This window comes from Pelobates fuscus, chromosome 7, assembly GCF_036172605.1.
Source record: "Pelobates fuscus isolate aPelFus1 chromosome 7, aPelFus1.pri, whole genome shotgun sequence".
NCBI classification, from domain to species: Eukaryota; Metazoa; Chordata; class Amphibia; order Anura; family Pelobatidae; genus Pelobates; species Pelobates fuscus.
Genome location: NC_086323.1, coordinates 183,295,841 through 183,314,956, shown reverse-complemented (window position 1 = coordinate 183,314,956; position 19,116 = coordinate 183,295,841). Strand labels below are relative to the sequence as shown.

The 19,116-nt window shown below is 38.2% G+C and overlaps 1 protein-coding gene across 1 annotated transcript in view; it reads left to right on the top strand.

The window, feature by feature from the left end:
• The window catches only part of NOTCH2 (notch receptor 2), a 295,351-nt gene that overhangs the window by 168,388 nt on the left and 107,847 nt on the right, over window positions 1–19,116 (top strand). The window contains exons 16-17 of the mRNA XM_063426954.1: window positions 17,931–18,050; window positions 18,579–18,731. Coding sequence (XP_063283024.1) covers window positions 17,931–18,050; window positions 18,579–18,731 — 273 coding nt within the window. The remainder of the gene's footprint in view (window positions 1–17,930; window positions 18,051–18,578; window positions 18,732–19,116) is intronic.

Sequence of the window (19,116 nt, the reverse complement as noted above, 5' to 3'; positions counted from 1 at the left end):
TTTAAAAGTCCTCTAAATTCAGATCCTGTAGGATCTAATGGAAAACATAGATCTGAAGGAGTGGTCTGCCTCAGGATTTAAAAGACAATCTGAGATCTGCAGAATCTATTTTACAAAATAACGATATAAAACCTTTCAATAAATTATGCTTGCAGGAAAAGGAAATATATAAGTATATGAGGGTAAAATCATTCCTTATAAAATCGTTAATGAAAGATGGAAAAAAAATAAAGTTGGAGGAATTATTTAGCCAAAATAAAAATACAAAACTTGCTTCGAAATGTTTTCACTTTGTCAGGGACCTACAAGGTTCTGATTTGCCAAAGGCCTTGACGAGATGGGAACAGGAGTTAAAGCTAAATATAGAGTTGAAAGTGTTACAAAGCCTTATACAGAGTGTTATAAAGCCGCCCATTGTTTACATTTACAGGAATTACAGTTTAAAATAACCAATAGATGGTATTTAGTACCAAATAGGATGACTAAGATATATATATATATATATTTTTTTCTTTTTCTTTTATTTTTTTTAATTTATTTATTTATTTATTTATTTTTTTTGTCAATATCTTTTTATTATAAATTCTTATCAATGCTTGTTCGGTAAGACAGTAAACATTAATATATCATATACATTGATACAAAGTATAACATTAGATAACATTCAAGATAGCAATTTGTATGGAATCATGAGAACCAAGCAGTAATATTTATATGCAAGAAGATTCTACTGCGGTGAAGGGGCAGCCTGAGTTGGGAACCAAGCAGTTATGAGTGGAGCTATGATATGCATCTGAAGATTCATTCCGATATATCCTGAGCTATAGTTACGAGAGCAGGGTGGCTGGGAGGAAAGAGTAGGTGTGGAGCAGGACACCAACTAAAACGGGGTATGCCCATATCATCAGAGCTCAAGTGTAGGAGGTTACTTTTAGTGCGGGAAGCTTAAAAACAAAAAGGAGTGAACTCAAATAGCTAACAAAACAAATAAACTTGAACCACTTTTAAAACATTGCAATTCAATTTTGCTTTTGCAGTGTGGAAAAACAGCATAGGGTGTTGCGGTGAGGTATTCTGCAGTAAGTTCTATGGGGTGGCTGTGTGGATGAACTGCGTGGCCCCCAAATTTCTGAATTTTTTGTGAGTTTTCTTAGGAGAGAAATGAAATGGTGTCTGCTCCAGCTCAAGGTCAGGTTCCGCCACCAAATAATATAACATAAATTGAGACACATATAAACATATGTGGTGGACCTGCCCGCCCATTAATTGTCCCTTTTGGAGAGACCTCTTAATTGCTTAAATGTAATAAAATTAATAACAGGAATAGAGCTGATCGACCAGAAGTAATACTACCATATAGGGCTCCCAAATATGAATAAAGACATCCACAAAATTATAATACATATTCTAATATCTGCAAAAACTACAATCGCTAAGAAATGGAAAACCCTATCTGCACTTTCAATTAATGAAATAATAATACATACATTAGAACAATGCAGGAGAGAAAAGGGTATAGCTAGTTAAACAAGATATAGAGATGAAAATATAGAAAAATGGAACACTGGATTAAAATAATAGAAAATATTTAGGTCTTAAATAAAGATGGTGGTTCTTATGCATGTAGGTGGTGGAATTGTTTCTCTTTTGTGTTGTTTTATATCGCAAACTTTTAATTTTTTACGAAGAATATGCTGTGTGTATATATATATATATATATATATATATATATATATATATTTGTGGTCAGTTAATATCGTATAGTGAAGTACCTTGTGATTGGAATTAAGTCGGTGTGGTGTGCCGGAACCGACGTAGAGGGTAGGCCTGAAAAAGAGGGCCCCCCTGAATGAATTGTATAAGAGGGAGAGGTGGGTGGGGTGAACAGCGTGCGTACGGCAGGTAGGAAGGGGGGGAGTAGCGTTTATATGGAACGCTTAACTCCTCCCACAAATACAGGCCTTCCGGCCTTAAAACTTGTGGTCGGTTAATATCGTATAGTGAAGTACCTTGTGATTGGAATTAAGTCGGTGTGGTGTGCCGGAACCGACGTAGAGGGTAGGCCTGAAAAAGAGGGCAAAAGGAAATGCCAGAAAACACACTTATAGCACTATAAAATCCATGTCTTGCTGCTCCTGTGTTGGGAATGTTCCTGTATAATATATAGCCGATTCCTAGTGCCTCTAAGTTTGTTCCGGCGTACTGCTACTGGATGTCGTTCTTATAGAATGGATGTGAAAATAGCAGCTAGTGGTCCTACTTACTCTAATGACGGAATGTGAACGTAGAATCGTATTTAGAAGTAGATAGGGAGTGATTAGTGGTTAAGTGTCTCGATTGTCTGGTTCGAACGTTGACGTGACGCGGTGTAGTGTTTGTACCTTCTTAAATTCCTTGGGGAGACATGACTTACCTGTCTGATTACTTGTGATTGTGGAGTTGTAGGGTTCCCGACCCTTGTATGGTTGCAGGCACATAGATTTAAGACCTGGTTGTGTGGCGCGAATGCTGTTTAGGGAGTCTGATACTGCCCGGTATTCCCATCTGTGTACGTACGTTACTGTGAAGCGATAACCAATTATCTTTGATATCTTGTGTAAAAAATGGGGTATGGTTTGAAAGGCTTGTCAGAAACGTGTATGTCAGTTCGGAATAGTGCGATCATGTACGTATGAAGGTTTGAATAAAAGGTGGCAAAAATGTAGAAAAGACTACAGGGTGAACAGTATGCCTGTGGAAGTCCTGCTCCACTGCTTCTTGGAAGAATGTCACGATTCTGTTATATGTATCTTAGAGCAAACGAATAATGTTCTAGATGATAACTTGTGTCGAGCCCCAACAGCCGAGTGACCGGAAGGGGATGCCAAAATGCAGATTATGCCTGTGAGATGTGAGTTGGGTGAGGTACGAGACTGAGCGACTCATGGATAGTCGGCCCTAATAGACACGAAAATGCTGCAATCCCTCGTCTGACGTTGCGTATGTAGGACATCCTGAAAAAGAACATGACAACAACAATGAATCCAAACAACAACAATATGGTTAAGTAAAATAGAACTGGCTGGCTAACTAGTGCCGAAGCGAAAAGCTCACTACCCCGTGATAAGTGAGGCCCTGCTAGTAGCCAAGCGGCTGGTGAGAGGCTCTACCTATGATTTGGGCGTGGGGCTCGAGCCACTAGCGTGGTGGCGGGGTGGTGGCCTCTCGGTGACAGTAAAGATCCAAAACGTGTGGCTGTGTCAGGTGAGGCCCTAACTATAAACCCGATAGGTGGGTGAATGCGAGGCACTAACTATGATTTGGGCCGAGGGGCGAAATCTCTGTGTTGAGATTGGGGAGTTGGCCTCGCGGGACCAGCTACGGTGTACAGCTAAGGCCAGCTCCTAACCCTAGATAGCCAGTTCTCTGACCCTAGACGGGGGCTTGAAAAGGGGGTAACGTAACGTGCTTGGAAACCCAAGTTGTAGTAAATGATAGATACCCGGATATTCCCAGATAGAGACAGAGGAAACGAAGGGAGAGAAAGGAGGAAGAAGGAAGAAGGAACTGAAGTCGAGGGAAGGAAAATAATGTGCAGTACAGTGAAGTACTATGGAGATATAGCTGATAGTGCAGTATCGATAGACCCCGAGGGTGCTGAAGATTCTCATGATGGTTACCATATAAACCTGAAAGGAGATGAAATGAAGGCGTTGTGCCAAGAAAACGTCATAGCAGCTGACGGAGAGAGGAGGGTGAAATTAGCAAGGTAGTGAGTAACAAAACGATTGTTACGGGTAGTGAGTACGAATGAAGAGTTGTGGAGTGGAGTCGTGGCCTGACGAGGCAAGGCAGGAATCAAGCCCCCGTACCCCAAACATGTAACAACGTGGCCTGGTAGAGGCAGTTGTTAGGAAACACAATGAACTAAACCTGATAGGAACAGGTGATAATCGTTTAACAAAGGCCAATTGTGTAACAATTGTACCTGATAGAAATAGGCGATAATAGCGACCTAGAGACTGTCTAATGGTAACAAATGACAGTATGCAACATTAATAGAAATCAGCGGGGAATGTCAAATGGCGGTTACGCCTGAACCTGAGGTAATTCGATGCATGTATAACAGGAGATGCGTAAGTGTAAGCGTAAACTGGGAGATAAAACAAACCCAACATATACACAGTGTTTAGTTAGTTAGATTAACTTGACCCAATAAAATAGCACATGCATAGCGTCAGGCATTTAGTGTTAATACGTGGGATGCACCAATAGAAGAATCACCATTAACAACCTGAAAACAGGACGGCAGAGAAGCTACACATTACACAGAATAAAACAGCAAATACCATCAAACCACTAGGTGGAGATACCAGCCGAATGACTAGGACTTTGCACTGATACATTAAAACATAATGGAAAGTATGCCCAAAACCTCCAATTTAGAAATATTGCGCATATATGCGAAAAACATTATGGAAAGTAGGAGTGAAAACTTACGTAGCCAATATGTCGTGCATGATATAATAAAATTACTGGCATCCCTTCCTTTACCCCCTCCGTAGAAAAGCATAGCCACTATAACAACATGAGTCTGAACCCAAGTGGATTAATATATAAATAACCATAGCAAGATAACGTTTGGACCGGAAATTAATGAGTCCGTGAAGGGGTGAGGGGGGGGTGTAGGACCCCGACCCCCCCAGACGGGTGATTGAAAGTGACCGCCTAGGAGCGTGGGTGGTCCCTGGTAAGATATATGTGACTACCAAGTAGCAACAAATTCATAAAATACAACCTAACCATTTAGCATAGATTAAGTTGACAAGACTGTTGTGCATTAACCTTGTTTGGTAATAATTGGCCACCTGCATGCACAGTGAATTCATCAGGCCGGCAATGGGTTAAACGGCTGGCAAGGAGCCCAGTTAGCTGCACACAATAGGCGTTAATCCCTGGAATGATAGCAGGCAATTCCAATGGGTTTTTAAGTATTTAGCCCTGAGCATACTGGGAATGTGACAATATGTAGAAGTGATCTACAGTGCATATGAGACAGCAATTAACACAATAAATCACAACCACTTAGTAAATTCAGTTAAAACCTTAACGCACAAAGATACTGTAAAATAACTGCATGCTACGATGTCCGGAAATTAGTGACTGTTGAAAGCTCCCATTTGTCCTATAGAGATAGAGAGACACCGAAGTCTAATACTTTTTTTTTTTTTTTTTTTTTACCAGCTTAGAGTAAACTAATGTAGACCTCTGTAAATAGGTTTAACACATAATACATTTGGCATGCTGTACATTTGCGATTTCCCCTGTGTACCAGCCAGGTAGTGATGTGTTAGCATCCTCGATATGCGTGTTCCGGTCTCCCACGACCACAGCGATGTGGAGGGGACCGGAATGAGAAGACTCACGGTTGCTGGAAAGCGTCGAACGGCAAATAGCCCGAGTGCGGCTATTTGCCGATTACCTTGGCGGAGGAGCAGGGGGAACGGAGAGGAAGCCGGACCGGAAGAGGCGAGGACCAGAAGTGCCTGATCGAACCGGAAGTTTGGCTGTCACTGAAAGTGAACAGCGTGCGTACAGCAGGTAGGAAGGGGGGGAGTAGCGTTTATATGGAACGCTTAACTCCTCCCACAAATACAGGCCTTCCGGCCTTAAAACATATGAAATATGTAGAATGGTAGGCAAAATACAAACATAAACTGGTGTTATGGGAAAATACATATGTGATGTTTGCATTTATAAATTTTATTTCAATATAAAAACCACCACCTAATCACTATCAGTGCATACAAAATGCAATCGCTATAACATAATTTGTTTCATTATCACTCCAACGCACTGTATAGTTTTCATCACTGTTTTTCCATGTTATTTACAAAAAAGTGCTGTAATGCTGACATTTTACGACAATCTTAATCTCAACCTCGCTGTATCTTTTGCACTTAAAAATGTCGCTGTGAGCTTGTTAACTAACCTATGCACTACAAAAATAAAGAATAATAAAAACATAAAAACACCACCTGTTTAGCTTTTCTTACATTCTTAACCACATTAGTACTAATAAACTCTTAAGATCACCGTTTAGGTTACCCCTGTCAGCGAAAAAATTATAATTTTACTCACCTTTTCCAGTACACTTCCTGGGTCTCTTCACGGATGGCTATGCCCCCCCACTCTACCCCCATGGCTGTGATTATCATAAGAAAACATTGGGAGGCTATCACACATGCGTTGCAAAACATCTCGCTGCACCAATCAGCATTTCCTCACAGAGATGCATAGAATCAATGCATCTCTATGACGAGCGTTCAACATTTCCATGCTGTGCCGCACTGACCCAGGAAGCACCTCTAGTCTACAGGGACAAGCAGAAGACACTAGAAGAGCTACTTTAAGTTGTTGTTGTTTTTTACTTGCATATAAACATGATCAAGGCAAAAACACAAAACTGAAAGGTTTAAGGCTTATAGGTGCTAAAAAAGAAAAAAGAAAAAAGCGGGATCAGTTTAGGTCAGGGCAAATCAAGATGGTGAAATTTCAACTTGAAGAGACTAAAGGAAACTATAAAGCATGATGGTGCAATATGGATACAATAAATGTTGGGGTTTGCCTTACAAGCAATAAAGTTCCAACTTCCAGAAGCAATCTTAAATAACAGGAAAGTAGGATTCTTGCTTGGCAACATGCATGAGTTCAGGAATAATAGGAGAGAAAAGAAGGTTCAGGAGGTAGGGAGAAGTTGAACATATGAGATTAGCTTGTAATGGAAATTAAAGTCCAGTAAAGGTCAAAGATCATAAGCCTCATTAGTATGTAGAAGGTAAAAGCAGGTTGGGGAGACATTTATTATAAAGAGTTGTTTTTTCAAGGTGACTTAAGGATCCACTACTGACCTGAGGTCCATCCTGAGCTGCCCTCATCCTATATTGCCAATATATATAGTTCCAATTGACCCGAATCAATAAGCTTGGTTCATGCGTGTATTGTATCCTGTATAACAAACTGTCAAACTAATGAATGCATATTGTTTTGCTTCTCAAACAAATATATATCGTAAAACCACATTGAAGGGAAACTTGTTAATGTTACATTTCTTTTATTGCTGCATATTCTTGGAAGCATCTATGTCTGGAGAAATACGGCAAGTAACCAATGCTTACTATTCAACTAACATCCAATTGTTAATCATGGCTTATGCAGTATGTTCCTTTATTACATCATATCTGAAGGTAATTTATCCATGAAAATGTTTTTGTAATTAAGATGTTTATTGAAATGTCAACAAATCTCCTAGTGGACAATAACGGTAACTGGTAATTCAAGAATAAACATGTTTTTGAATTGCTTTTAATGCCAGCCTTCCCATTATTAAGAAGCAAACTTTTTACTGTTATTAAAGAAATTAGGCATGCAGAAGTATTTTCTAGCAAATGACAACCCTTTGCTACCACTGCACAACTTTCAGTGTAGTTTATCAAGGTATACCACTTTAAAAAGAGAATTATTAAGGGTTAATACAACCACCACTTCTGCTTTTAGAAGATGTGCAATATACAGAGAAGAAATAGTGCAATAAAAAGCTTAGTCTGGTAAGGGAGTGTATAGATATATCAGCACATTTGAAAGTGATACAAATAAAAGGAACATAAAATGGGTGAGTCATTAAGACACAGTACATGCCATATGCACCACGTTTGATGATGATCAAAAAAATGGTATGGGAACAACGAGAGAGAAAGATTTGCATGTCAAGATAGTTCTCATAGTAGGCCTCCATAGTGGTAAAGTGATAAAAGAGAGGAGTGTAATGAAGAAAGCATGAATAAAGCAAAATAAAATGAATGGTCAGACAATAAGACAGATTAACCTCCTAGCAAGCTTTAGTAGAATGGAAACAGGTATGCAACCAGTAGCTGAAGATAGACCTGTCCTGTCTCTGTCACCGTAGACAGAACATATTTTCACATCAGGGAGGAACACTGCATGTATCCATATCCAGGAGTGTGTAGGCTGGTACAGGCAAAGGGCAAGGTCTGGGCTCCCATCGGTTCTTCCGATGCTGCCCAGGCTTCAACACATGTGATGTACTTTGTGCTCACTGCCGCCATCTTAGGGCCTTCTGAGCTTCTAGAACTGAAGCTTCTGGAACTGTGTCGTTGGGATGAGTGTCGGCATATACTAATATGCCCAACACGCAGAACTTAAGTAAAAAATAAAGAATGTTTTAGATTTTTTTATACAAACTCCCTGACTGCTGACTGAGACCAAAGGAACCCATTAGAATCTAGAAGCAGGGATTATACCACTTACGCTTATACAAGTGGAGCTTTCAAGAGCTCCCAATATTTGTGAGTGTATTCTCTACTTATACCTCCATTTTACTAGAAATACTGTACTATATACTTCTCAGTTTGTTTGATCTGTTACATATATCATCGAGAAATACTGTACTTAACTTGACAAAGGCTCAGGGGAGCCAAAACGTTGTTTAATTTTTTTGTACTTCAGGGTAAAGTCTTCCTGCTGAAGAAACTACTGGGTGTGGCCAAACCTATTTTTTTTGTACCACTGGATTTGACTGGGCTGGGGCCCTCCTTGTCTTGGAGCACCCTAGTGAGAGTACTCCCTGAAAAACTGTGTGCAAGGTCCTCTGAACATTCTAAAAGATAAATGTGACTTTTAACTGGTCAAACTCCCAGAGTCTATGCTGCATTATCCAGTATAAGCATCCTGTAATTACCTCCTTATTTAGGGGTTTATATAGCCAGACGTGCATGAAAACCACTATGTGGGTAAAGTCCATTCCATGGAACTGTGATAATAGATCCAGTGAGGATCAAACATAAGGTGTCCAACCACCAGGATGACTTTATCTTTGCACATTTTATGAGTGCCTGGGGCACCTTTGAGTTAGACTCACTTAAGCATGAATCAAATTGGTAGCAGCCGTCCACTCAGCCACGCATTAATTTAGAAAATGTGCCTTGCATTATGGATCCTTAGTCTTGATGTTGGTATGTCTAAATTAGCTGTGTACATTACAGAGGGTTCCTGATGCAAGATGTCAAAAACAGGAGATCAATTGGTACGTTGTATTTTAGGTGAAGAACTGTGATTAAAATCTCCTCCCAGGTAGTGATGAAGGACCTCAGCAAAGTCTCAGCTGCATAAATCAGTGCCCGAAAAGCAGATTGTGCCTGAACCTCTTAAAAATCAATGCCATACATCATGCTCATTAAAATGATTGCCAAACCTAAGGTCCCCAAGGAATCAAATTGCAGAATAATGAATATAAAACCTAGGAAGGACATCCATCGAGCAGTTTCTCATGCACAATCTAAAATGAAATGCCATGCAGATAAAACAAATAGCATATCATATCAGTTATGCATTAGGAAAATGTACTCAGTCCTAAAGGAGTTTCTTAATCAATTTCCAAGTACTGAGCCTGAAACCTGAATATAAAATATATAAACCTGGCCATGAATAGTGTAGAAATTGCAGAACTGAAGTATTACAATCTGTTAAATCTTGCAGTAATTAAAAATGGCTACTATTTGTAATCTCATGAAACCAACAGCATGTTTTCTCAACTTTTAAATCACCATCAAATTATCCTTGACAAAGTAAAATATACCAATAAAAGCAGTCAGGTAATTGCTTCATAAAATGTACTAGTCATGGGAGGAAATAAATAGCCAAGACTGTGCGCCTGTAATCATCAAGAAATAATAAAGTTCAAACCCCAAGTAAAAGCCAGCAAACCCTGATATACCCCGCAACTAGATCTCCACTAGAAGCAGTCGGATCCCCGACGACATGGGGAAAAAAAGCAACAAGCTGCGTCCAGACCCGGGCTCGGGTTCTCAGGATATCGCCACTTACATGCGGTCGGCAGTGAGGCCGACACATGCCAAGATGGCACCCGCAGCGGCCCACACGCATCTGTCCTCGGATGAGGACAGCAACACAGCTGACGACCTCTCTCCTCCACCGAGACGGCGAACGGAGCCGATGGCGACCACAACGCTTGGGGACTCGGCTCCTGCCACGAGGGCAGATATTAGAGCCCTGGTAGCTGAGATTCAAGCCATGTTCAAGGCGGACTTGGCGCCGATACGGGAGGAGGTCTCCACACTCAATACCCGCATGCACAAAATGGAGGAAGGTATGGCAGGCCACGAGCTCGCTCAGACAGCCACAGATGCTGCCATAGAAGCACTACAGAAACAAAGCGCTGCTCAGCAAGCCCAACTGGCTAACTTGGAGGACAAGGCCAGGGCACGCAACCTACGTATAAAAGGCATCCCAGATACTATATCAGACACAGAACTCCCCCACTACTGCAGGAGGCTCCTTGCCACCCTCCTGATGCCCAAGCACTCTAAACAGATAATAGTGTACTCCTGCTACAGACTTAATAAACCGGCTGCTGCAACCCAGGAGACGCCTAAGGAAGTTCTGCTTAAACTGGTACGTGACGCTGACCGTGGCATTATTATGGGGGCAGTAAGGGGTACTCCCATGGTGCCCTTCGAGGGCGACCAGCTGGCATTTTATGGGGACTTCTCCAGATATACCCTGTCCTGGCGGCGCTCTCTCAAGCCCATAACCCAAGTGTTTCAGGAGAAATCCATTGCCTACAAGTGGGGCCCCCGCAGACTACTGGCCAATAAGGCAGGGAAAACACACGCTATCTCACACCCTGCCGAAGCCTCTACTTTCCTGCATGCCCTCGGTCTACCGACAGCGCAGCCACAGGTCACAGCCCACCCAGCCTGGAATGTAGCGGACATTACTCCATTCGTGCCAAGAGGAGGAACACCCACGACAGCAGCACAGCCACCCTGAACCTCGGGACTGAGCTTTGCCTTTCACAAAACCCTATACCTATACCTGTTGCCTTTTTCCTTCACTAACTTAATAGAGAAAGGAAGTGGTCTATGTTTATGTTTCTAATTGTATACGTTTCTATACTTTATATCTGTTATTTTATGTTGCCGGCTCCGAAAGCCTTAGACCTAGCTCAACCCCATAGCATCCCCCAAGCGACACCATGTGACACGCTAGCTTAAAAATAGCAGCCCTCCGGGTACCCAGAGCATAACTCCCACCCCCAGATACAGCAAAACTATCCGGGAACCCACACCCGGACCCAAGGGCTCCCCTACCCAATAAAACCTTTATAACGTGCCTCAATCTGGCCTTGGTATCAAGGCGTACTGTACACTAGCCACAAGGCACATAAGGCCCAAGTTTACCGCCCCACCCTGTCGCAAGCTCAAGGAAGGCCGCTAGGGACACCTGGGTGAACCCGCATATACCAAAAAATTAAAACTGAGTTGAGTAAGCTAAGTGGCAAAATTATTATTGTACTGTAAAATTGTTTTACCTGGTGATCACAATATATGTTACATTGTATGCAAATACTCGCAAAAATAAAGAATTAAAAAAGCCAGTCTGTGGCCCCCTTACCCCAGTAAAAAGGGTGATTTACTCACCTTTTTTTTTTTTCCAGCGACGCAAGGATCTTCTCACAGCTGTCCCTGCCTCCTTGGCTGAAATCATCAAATTTAATGATCTCAGCCAATTCAATGCTTTTCCATAGGATGGAAAATGCCACATTGTGTCTTTTAACATCTCGTCAATGGGGAATCAATGCATCTCGATGGGGAGCGTTTAGCATCTTCATGCAGGATGACCCATGAAGCACCGTCTGAGTAACTGCCATTAGAGGTGTTCCTAAGCAATAATGTAAATTGTATCTTAAAAGGCAGAGTTCACATTAAAAAGCTTCAGGGACAGGCAGTAGACACATTAAGCTGTAATTGTTCTGATGGCTATAGTTTTTTTTTAATATTAATTTTACAGGTATGATTAGGGGTGTGACCAGGTGCAGAGCTGTTGGGAGAAATTTTAAGTAATTTACTAATAACTATGTAGGCAAATAAACAGCCATACAGAACAAGAACAATGTATCTTATTTACACTGACTGCTGTCAAAACATATTTATGTGGAGCTCTGGTATACACTGGTAGACACACCAACAATATGAAGCTCCTAGAAAAGAGGGACATTGAGATAGAAAGGGGGTACAGATGAATTTGTTCCCAAATTTTTGACAGTCCCTCCTAAATAGGGACACTTGGGATGTATGTGGTAGCAACTTATTTCATGTATATGCATATGTGTGCCCACAGAAATTAACATTACTGCTACTGACCATTAGTCATAGTCATTAGTCTCTATGTTGAACATCAGGTCTCCTAAAATGGGCAAAATACTAAAATAGACATGCATGATATTAATATAGGTCTAGGAGGTTAGGAGACTATTATCTCACAAGATTGATCAATATTTTTAAAGCCTAAATACAAGGGTGGCATTTTAATCACCTTGACACAATCAGTATACCCTCTGGAGGTGACCTCTCATTTTCACAATAAATTAAAGGAACACTATAGTCACCTAAATTACTTTAGCTAAATAAAGCAGTTTTAGTGTATAGATCATTCCCCTGCAATTTCACTGCTCAATTCACTGTCATTTAGGAGTTAAATCACTTTGTTTCTGTTTATGCAGCCCTAGCCACACCTCCCCTGGCTATGATTGACAGAGCCTGCATGAAAACAAAACTGGTTTCATTTTCAAACAGATGTAATTTACCTTAAATAATTGTATCTCAATCTCTAAATTGAACTTTCATCCCATACAGGAGGCTCTTGCAGGGTCTAGCAAGCTATTAACATAGCAGGGGATAAGGAAATCTTAATTTAACAGAACTTGCAATAAAGAAAGCCTAAATAGGGCTCTCTTTACAGGAAGTGTTTATGGAAGGCTGTGCAAGTCACATGCAGGGAGGTGTGACTAGGGTTCATAAACAAAGGGATTTAACTCCTAAATGGCAGAGGATTGAGCAGTGAGGCTGCAGGGTCATGTTCTATACACCAACACTGCTTCATTAAGCTAAAGTTGTTCAGGTGACTATAGTGTCCTAATACTCCTCCATAGCTCAAAAGTTAAGAGATTCATAAAGGACCCAGGAAAGACTTTATGTAGTAGCTGGAAAAGAACTTAAAAGAACTTAAAAGAACACTGTAAGCAACAGAAAGAGGCATAAAACAGTGAAGAAGAAAGAGAGGGCAAAGATTTATAAAGGGAAAAAGATAAAATAATAACATTTAAAGAAATTTTTTTGCTCCTTCTCAAAATATTTTTTTTTAAAAAATGTTTTTGTGTTGTGCTCTTTCTCCTAATAGAAGTTGTATTCTCCCAGTATTGCAACAAAAAAGCCAACAGCGAAAAAAAGAAAGATAAAACAAAGGAATCAGAAAAAAACAGCAGATAAGAGGCTATCAGGTTTTTTTCACCTAATACAAGTAAAGAGCTACAAAAAATGTTTTCATGGAGGAAACAAATCCAATATGTGAAAATAACCAAAATTAATTAATTCCATCAATTGAAAATGGAGAACAAAGCATTACACAACATTTTCTACAACAATGTTTTGACAAACAATTACTACAAATAAAAACTGAAATAAAAGTGAATTTAGAAAAACTCCAACAACAGATACAGACAATTTTATATATATATATATATATATATATATATATATATATATATATATATATATATATACATATATATATAGAGAGAGAGAGAGAGAGATAGAGAGAGATTGAATATAAAATCTATCAAGGTACATATTTAGCCTTAAGACTATACAAGTTACAGGGTTAATAAAGGCACTACAACAAAACAATTACACATCTGATAATATACATAAGATATATTATTTAGAAGACTGAATAACTCACTGAATTATATTACTACTTAATAATATTTTTCACAATATATTTTTTTTACAAAAAGATGGGATTCAGGATAATCAATTTTTAACAAAGGTTTTTTCCATGATAATCATAGATGAAATACTTGATTAATATATTATAAATGCTATATTTAACTAGATCTCCATGGATTAATATAAAAGTGTTTTTTTCTGCTTTTGCTTTTACTCTTCTTCTCTTCTTTTTTTTGTCTGTCTGGCTTTTGTTTTTGGGGTCCTGTACTCGACGGCTCCATATCTTACTCTACAATACAATTGTATATGAGGTGTAGAAATCGAACTGGACTAGGAGAAGGGAAAAAAAAATTCTCCTTCTTCTGATCTTAGTACCGATTTTTTTCCAACCTTCCACGATTAGAAAGTTTTCTAAAATTGTATGTAAGCAAGTTGAAATTTTCTGTATTTTCTTTTCCTTAATATCATACTGTATATTTTATAACAGGTTGTTCTAGATGTAGGGGAATAAGTACAATATCAAATGGTTAAGATAGTATCGGTTAACGCCCAAGGTTAAAATTATTTATATAAAAGGTCAACTGTATATGGATACTTGAAAAAACAAAGAGTGGGTATTGCTTTTTTGCAAGAGACTCACTGGAGACAAGAGGACAAAATCACATTGAAAGGCAAAGATTTCTCAGTGCTTATATATGCCTTAAACCGAGGCAAAAAGCAAAGAGGAGTTGCCATAGTTATATCTAAAAATACAAAATTCCAAGATATTCATCAAATTTTGGACCAAATGGGTCACTATATGATCGTAGTATGTAAGATAGATGAAGAGATATTTTCATTGGTCCAGTGTTTCTCTTAAAAAAAAAAAAAAAAAAATAGATAAAGTCGAAAATTTAAAAAAGGACAGGTTATAATAGCTGGTGATTTCAACTGCGTTTTAGATGTAGATATGGAAAAAAATGTTTACATAACACCTCAACAGACAAGAAAAAAAAAACAAGCAATGATGTTAACAAATATCCTTAATAAATATGATCTATATGATGTATCGAGAATTTTCCATCCAAAAGAGAGAGACTATACCCATCTCTCTAAAGTCCACTTATCTTGTGCTCACATAGACAGGATCTGTGGCAATACAGTAACAAAAGTACCATAATATTCTTGTTATAGAAATTAAAGATAAAATTGAATTCATTAGTAAACCACCTTGGAGATTGCATGACATTTTACTTCATTCTAAAAACTCGAAGATGATTTAATTATATTTTGCTGAAAACGATCCAAACAATCCAAATCAAATTAATAACTGGTGCGCCTTCAACGCCGTCATTAGAGGCTATTTTATAAAATTAAATCACCAATTTAGGAGAAATTATAAACAAAATTTACAAGACGGATATAAAATGTCATAATCTCTCAAATGACAATAAACAGAACCCTACTGCTCACACCTATGAAGAGATACTAGAAATCCATGAAAAAAATTAACTATACATTAAGAAAACAGAGCAGATAAACTACTCTCCGATAAGTAAAAAAAAGAACAATATGAGAAATAAAATAACAAAAATAATTATAAGAGATAAAACTTTGTTAACTCCGGATGATATAGGCAAAGCTTTTAATGACTACTATAGTAAGTTGTACAGTATAGGAAATCATACACGAAATATAGATGTAGATAATTTTTTTAAAGATCAAAATTTTCCTAAATTAACAGATTTACAGTAGCTGAAATTAAATTTACCAATCAGTAAGCAGGAAGTATAAAAAACAATAACATCTTTGCAACTCCAAAACACACCAGGCCCTGATGGTCTAAGCAATATTTTTTATAAAACGTTTAACTCACAGTTGATAGACCATCTAGCAGCTACATTTAATAAATGTGTTCAACAAAATTATATACCAGATAAATTAACTAAAGCTAACATAATTCCAATACTAAAAACAAATACAAATCCTACCCATATCCAAAACTATAGACCAATATCCCTCTTAAACACAGATATTGAATTATATTCATCAATACTTGCATCTAGGTTAAAATCAGTGATAGCTAATTTAATCCACCTAGACCAGATTAGGTTTATCCCAAATTGGTTCTCAGGCTCCAATATCAGAAGTCTATTGGCTATTATGGATTCAGTTAAATAATCTGGGACCCCCATGTTGACTCTATCGATTGACGCTGAAAAAGACTTTGACATAGTCAACTGGGGGTTCATGAGTAAATCTTTCCAACATTTTGGTAAACAAGGGTGGCTTCATAAGGAAATTATGTTGCTGTACTGTTCCCCTTCAGCAAGAACAATGGGTTACAATATAACTACTGATTGGTTCCCATTAAAAAAACGGAACAAGGCAAGGATGTCCACTTTCTCCATTGCTATATATAATATCAATAGAACCTCTTGCAATGAAAATGAGGAAATAACCAAAAAAGAGAAGGATTCCCAGTAAGACTCACACAACTAAAAATAAATCTGTACGTGGACAATGTGCTATTGACTCTTTTAAATCCAAAGGACTCACTTAGAGAACTTCATCAAGAAATCCAAAAATATAGTATAATATCTAATTATAAAATAAATTAAGAAAAATCTAATATCTTATCTATACATATAAAACAAGAAGTCATAAAAGAAATCAAAAAACAATATAGATGTTCTTGGGTGAAACAAAACTTCCCTTACTCAGTAGTGAAAATAACTAAAGATGTAAAAAGTGTAATGGGGCCTCCATGCGAAAATTGATCCGTGCCCCCCCCCCTCCCCCCGCAGTATGTACGCCACTGCATGCAGATACATACACTTAAAGGACCACTATTCAGCTCAATGAAGTGGTCTGGGTGCCAGGTCCCTCTAGTTTTAACCCTGCAGCTGAAAACATAGCAGTTTCAGAGAAACTGCTATGTTTCACTGAGGGTTAATCCAGCCTCTAGTAGCTGTCTCACTGACAGCCGCTAGAGGTGCTTCTGAGATTCTCACTGTGAAAATCACAATGAGAAGACGCTGGACGTCCATTGAAAAGCATTGAGAAATGCTTTCCTATGGGCTCTTGCCGCGCATGTGCATTCGGAGCTCAGAGACATAGAGATCCCCAGCGCCAAGGGAGACCGGCGCTGGAGAAAGGTAAGTGCTGAAGGGGTTTTAACCACACACACACACTCTCACGTATAGACGCATACACACTAGCTAACAGACACACACATTTACTGACAGACACACACTCAGTGACAGACATACACACTCACTTACAAAACATACACTCTCACTGACAAACCCACACTCAGTAAAATGCTCAGTAACAAACACAAACTGTAACACACTCACTGACACACACACACACTGGCCCTTCACTGTAAGGCTTAACTCATTGGCTCACAGCGATCACATCAGTATTTCTGTTTGTTTACTTGACTAATAAATGTTTTATGATACATATTTTTTGCCATCACAATTCTTTGGAATGTATTCATGTTTAATTATAAGAATTGAATGATACTAGTCTAGAGGAATATGTTGTATAAAGCAACTTTGACTGGGAGTTCTCCAAAGCTTTGCTTCAATCCCAGGCTTGCTTTTATAACTGTGGTCTTCATAATGCTGTTTCTTAAGGTATTCTAACAGACCCTATAATCTATCATAAATAGGTGTATTTATTTCTAAATTACCTTATGACACTTTCATTGTTCACATACTACATTTAAATAATTACTAGACTTGTGAAGAAAATTGGTTGCACAATACCTTATTTAGGGTTTTAACCCCTTACAGACCAAACTTCTGGAATAAAAGGGAATCATGACATGTCACACATGTCATGTGTCCTTAAGGGGTTAATAGTAATATGGGTGAGAACTTATGCATCTAATACCTATATTTTTCTTCTCTTGCTATCTTTTGTGCCACAACAAAAATATATGCACCTTCTATATATAAGGTGTTTAGTTTAAATTGAGTGGTAAAATTCCTAATAAAATAAATTGGAAATTCATGTCGTAATACTATTAAATGGTGAAATACCTAAGGAATTAACTTTTGCAAGACACTATAAATGAACATGATAGTTTAAAGTTCTATAACTTGCTTTAATGTCTGCTTTTGTATGTATATTTAGGCACATATTGTCAAAATGTCCTGGTCCCTTGCTCTCCTGATCCCTGTCAGAATGGTGGTACATGTCAGGAAGCTGACGATTTCAAGAGCTTCACCTGCTTGTGTGCAAGTGGCTGGCAAGGTATTTATGATAACTCATTGCGAGAGAGAGATGAAAGGATAGACATTTTGTTGTAAAGAACATGATAACAAATTTCTGTCACAGTCATAGATTGAATTGTTGTTGAACTTTTATGTTTACCTTTCTGTGAATGTCTGATCCATTATACATATCACCTATGAGCTCCCTCTCCTCCACCTAACAATTTCCACTCTCCTTGACAAATATAACTTTATTTCTGACATGACCTTAAACAATTATGTATTGATTTTGCAGTGCCTAAAGCATAGACAAAGAAGAAAACTTTAATTAAAAATATATTTTGTTATATATGTAGTGTCCCTTTTATAAACTTTATTGTTATTATTTTCTGCCAACGATTTTGTTTTAATCTAAAAAAAATCTTTAGTATCTAGATTCTTTAAATAATTACTGCCAGGGAAATTTCCCCAATACCCCTGAAAAAGAATACTTTTAAAATAGTGGGGATCTGCTTTACACATTTGACGCAAAATATGAGATTAATATATATTTTTTTTAATTTTTCAGGTTTGACGTGTACTTATGACATTGATGAATGTAATACCAATCCCTGCAAAAATTATGGTCACTGTCATAATATTGAAGGTGGATATGTCTGTGATTGTTACGAAGGTTTTGATGGTGTAAACTGTGAAAACAACATTGATGACTGCCTGTCTAGTAAGTATAAGATAATGCATGTATTGAGCAACTATTATTGGCCTATTTTGAATATGTATATCTAAAAAAAGTAATTTTCTAGCTCCAACATCATCTTTATTTCATCAACATGGGTAAATTATCTTATTCTAAACCCTAATGATTTTTTAATAACTCCAGTGTATCCCAGCATATCTGAAGACTAGCATAAAGGATAACTAGTTTGGAGAATTATAAAGTGTTTTATGCCCAACCTATATTAAAATGACTGTCACATCAGATATTATTGAGGTATTTTATACCCAACCAATATAAAAATTCTACCTTTCCATTGAGTTCCAACAGAATGTTTGCAAATTAGAACTTATGGTAAACAATCAAGTTCTGGTGCTCACAATGATGCCAA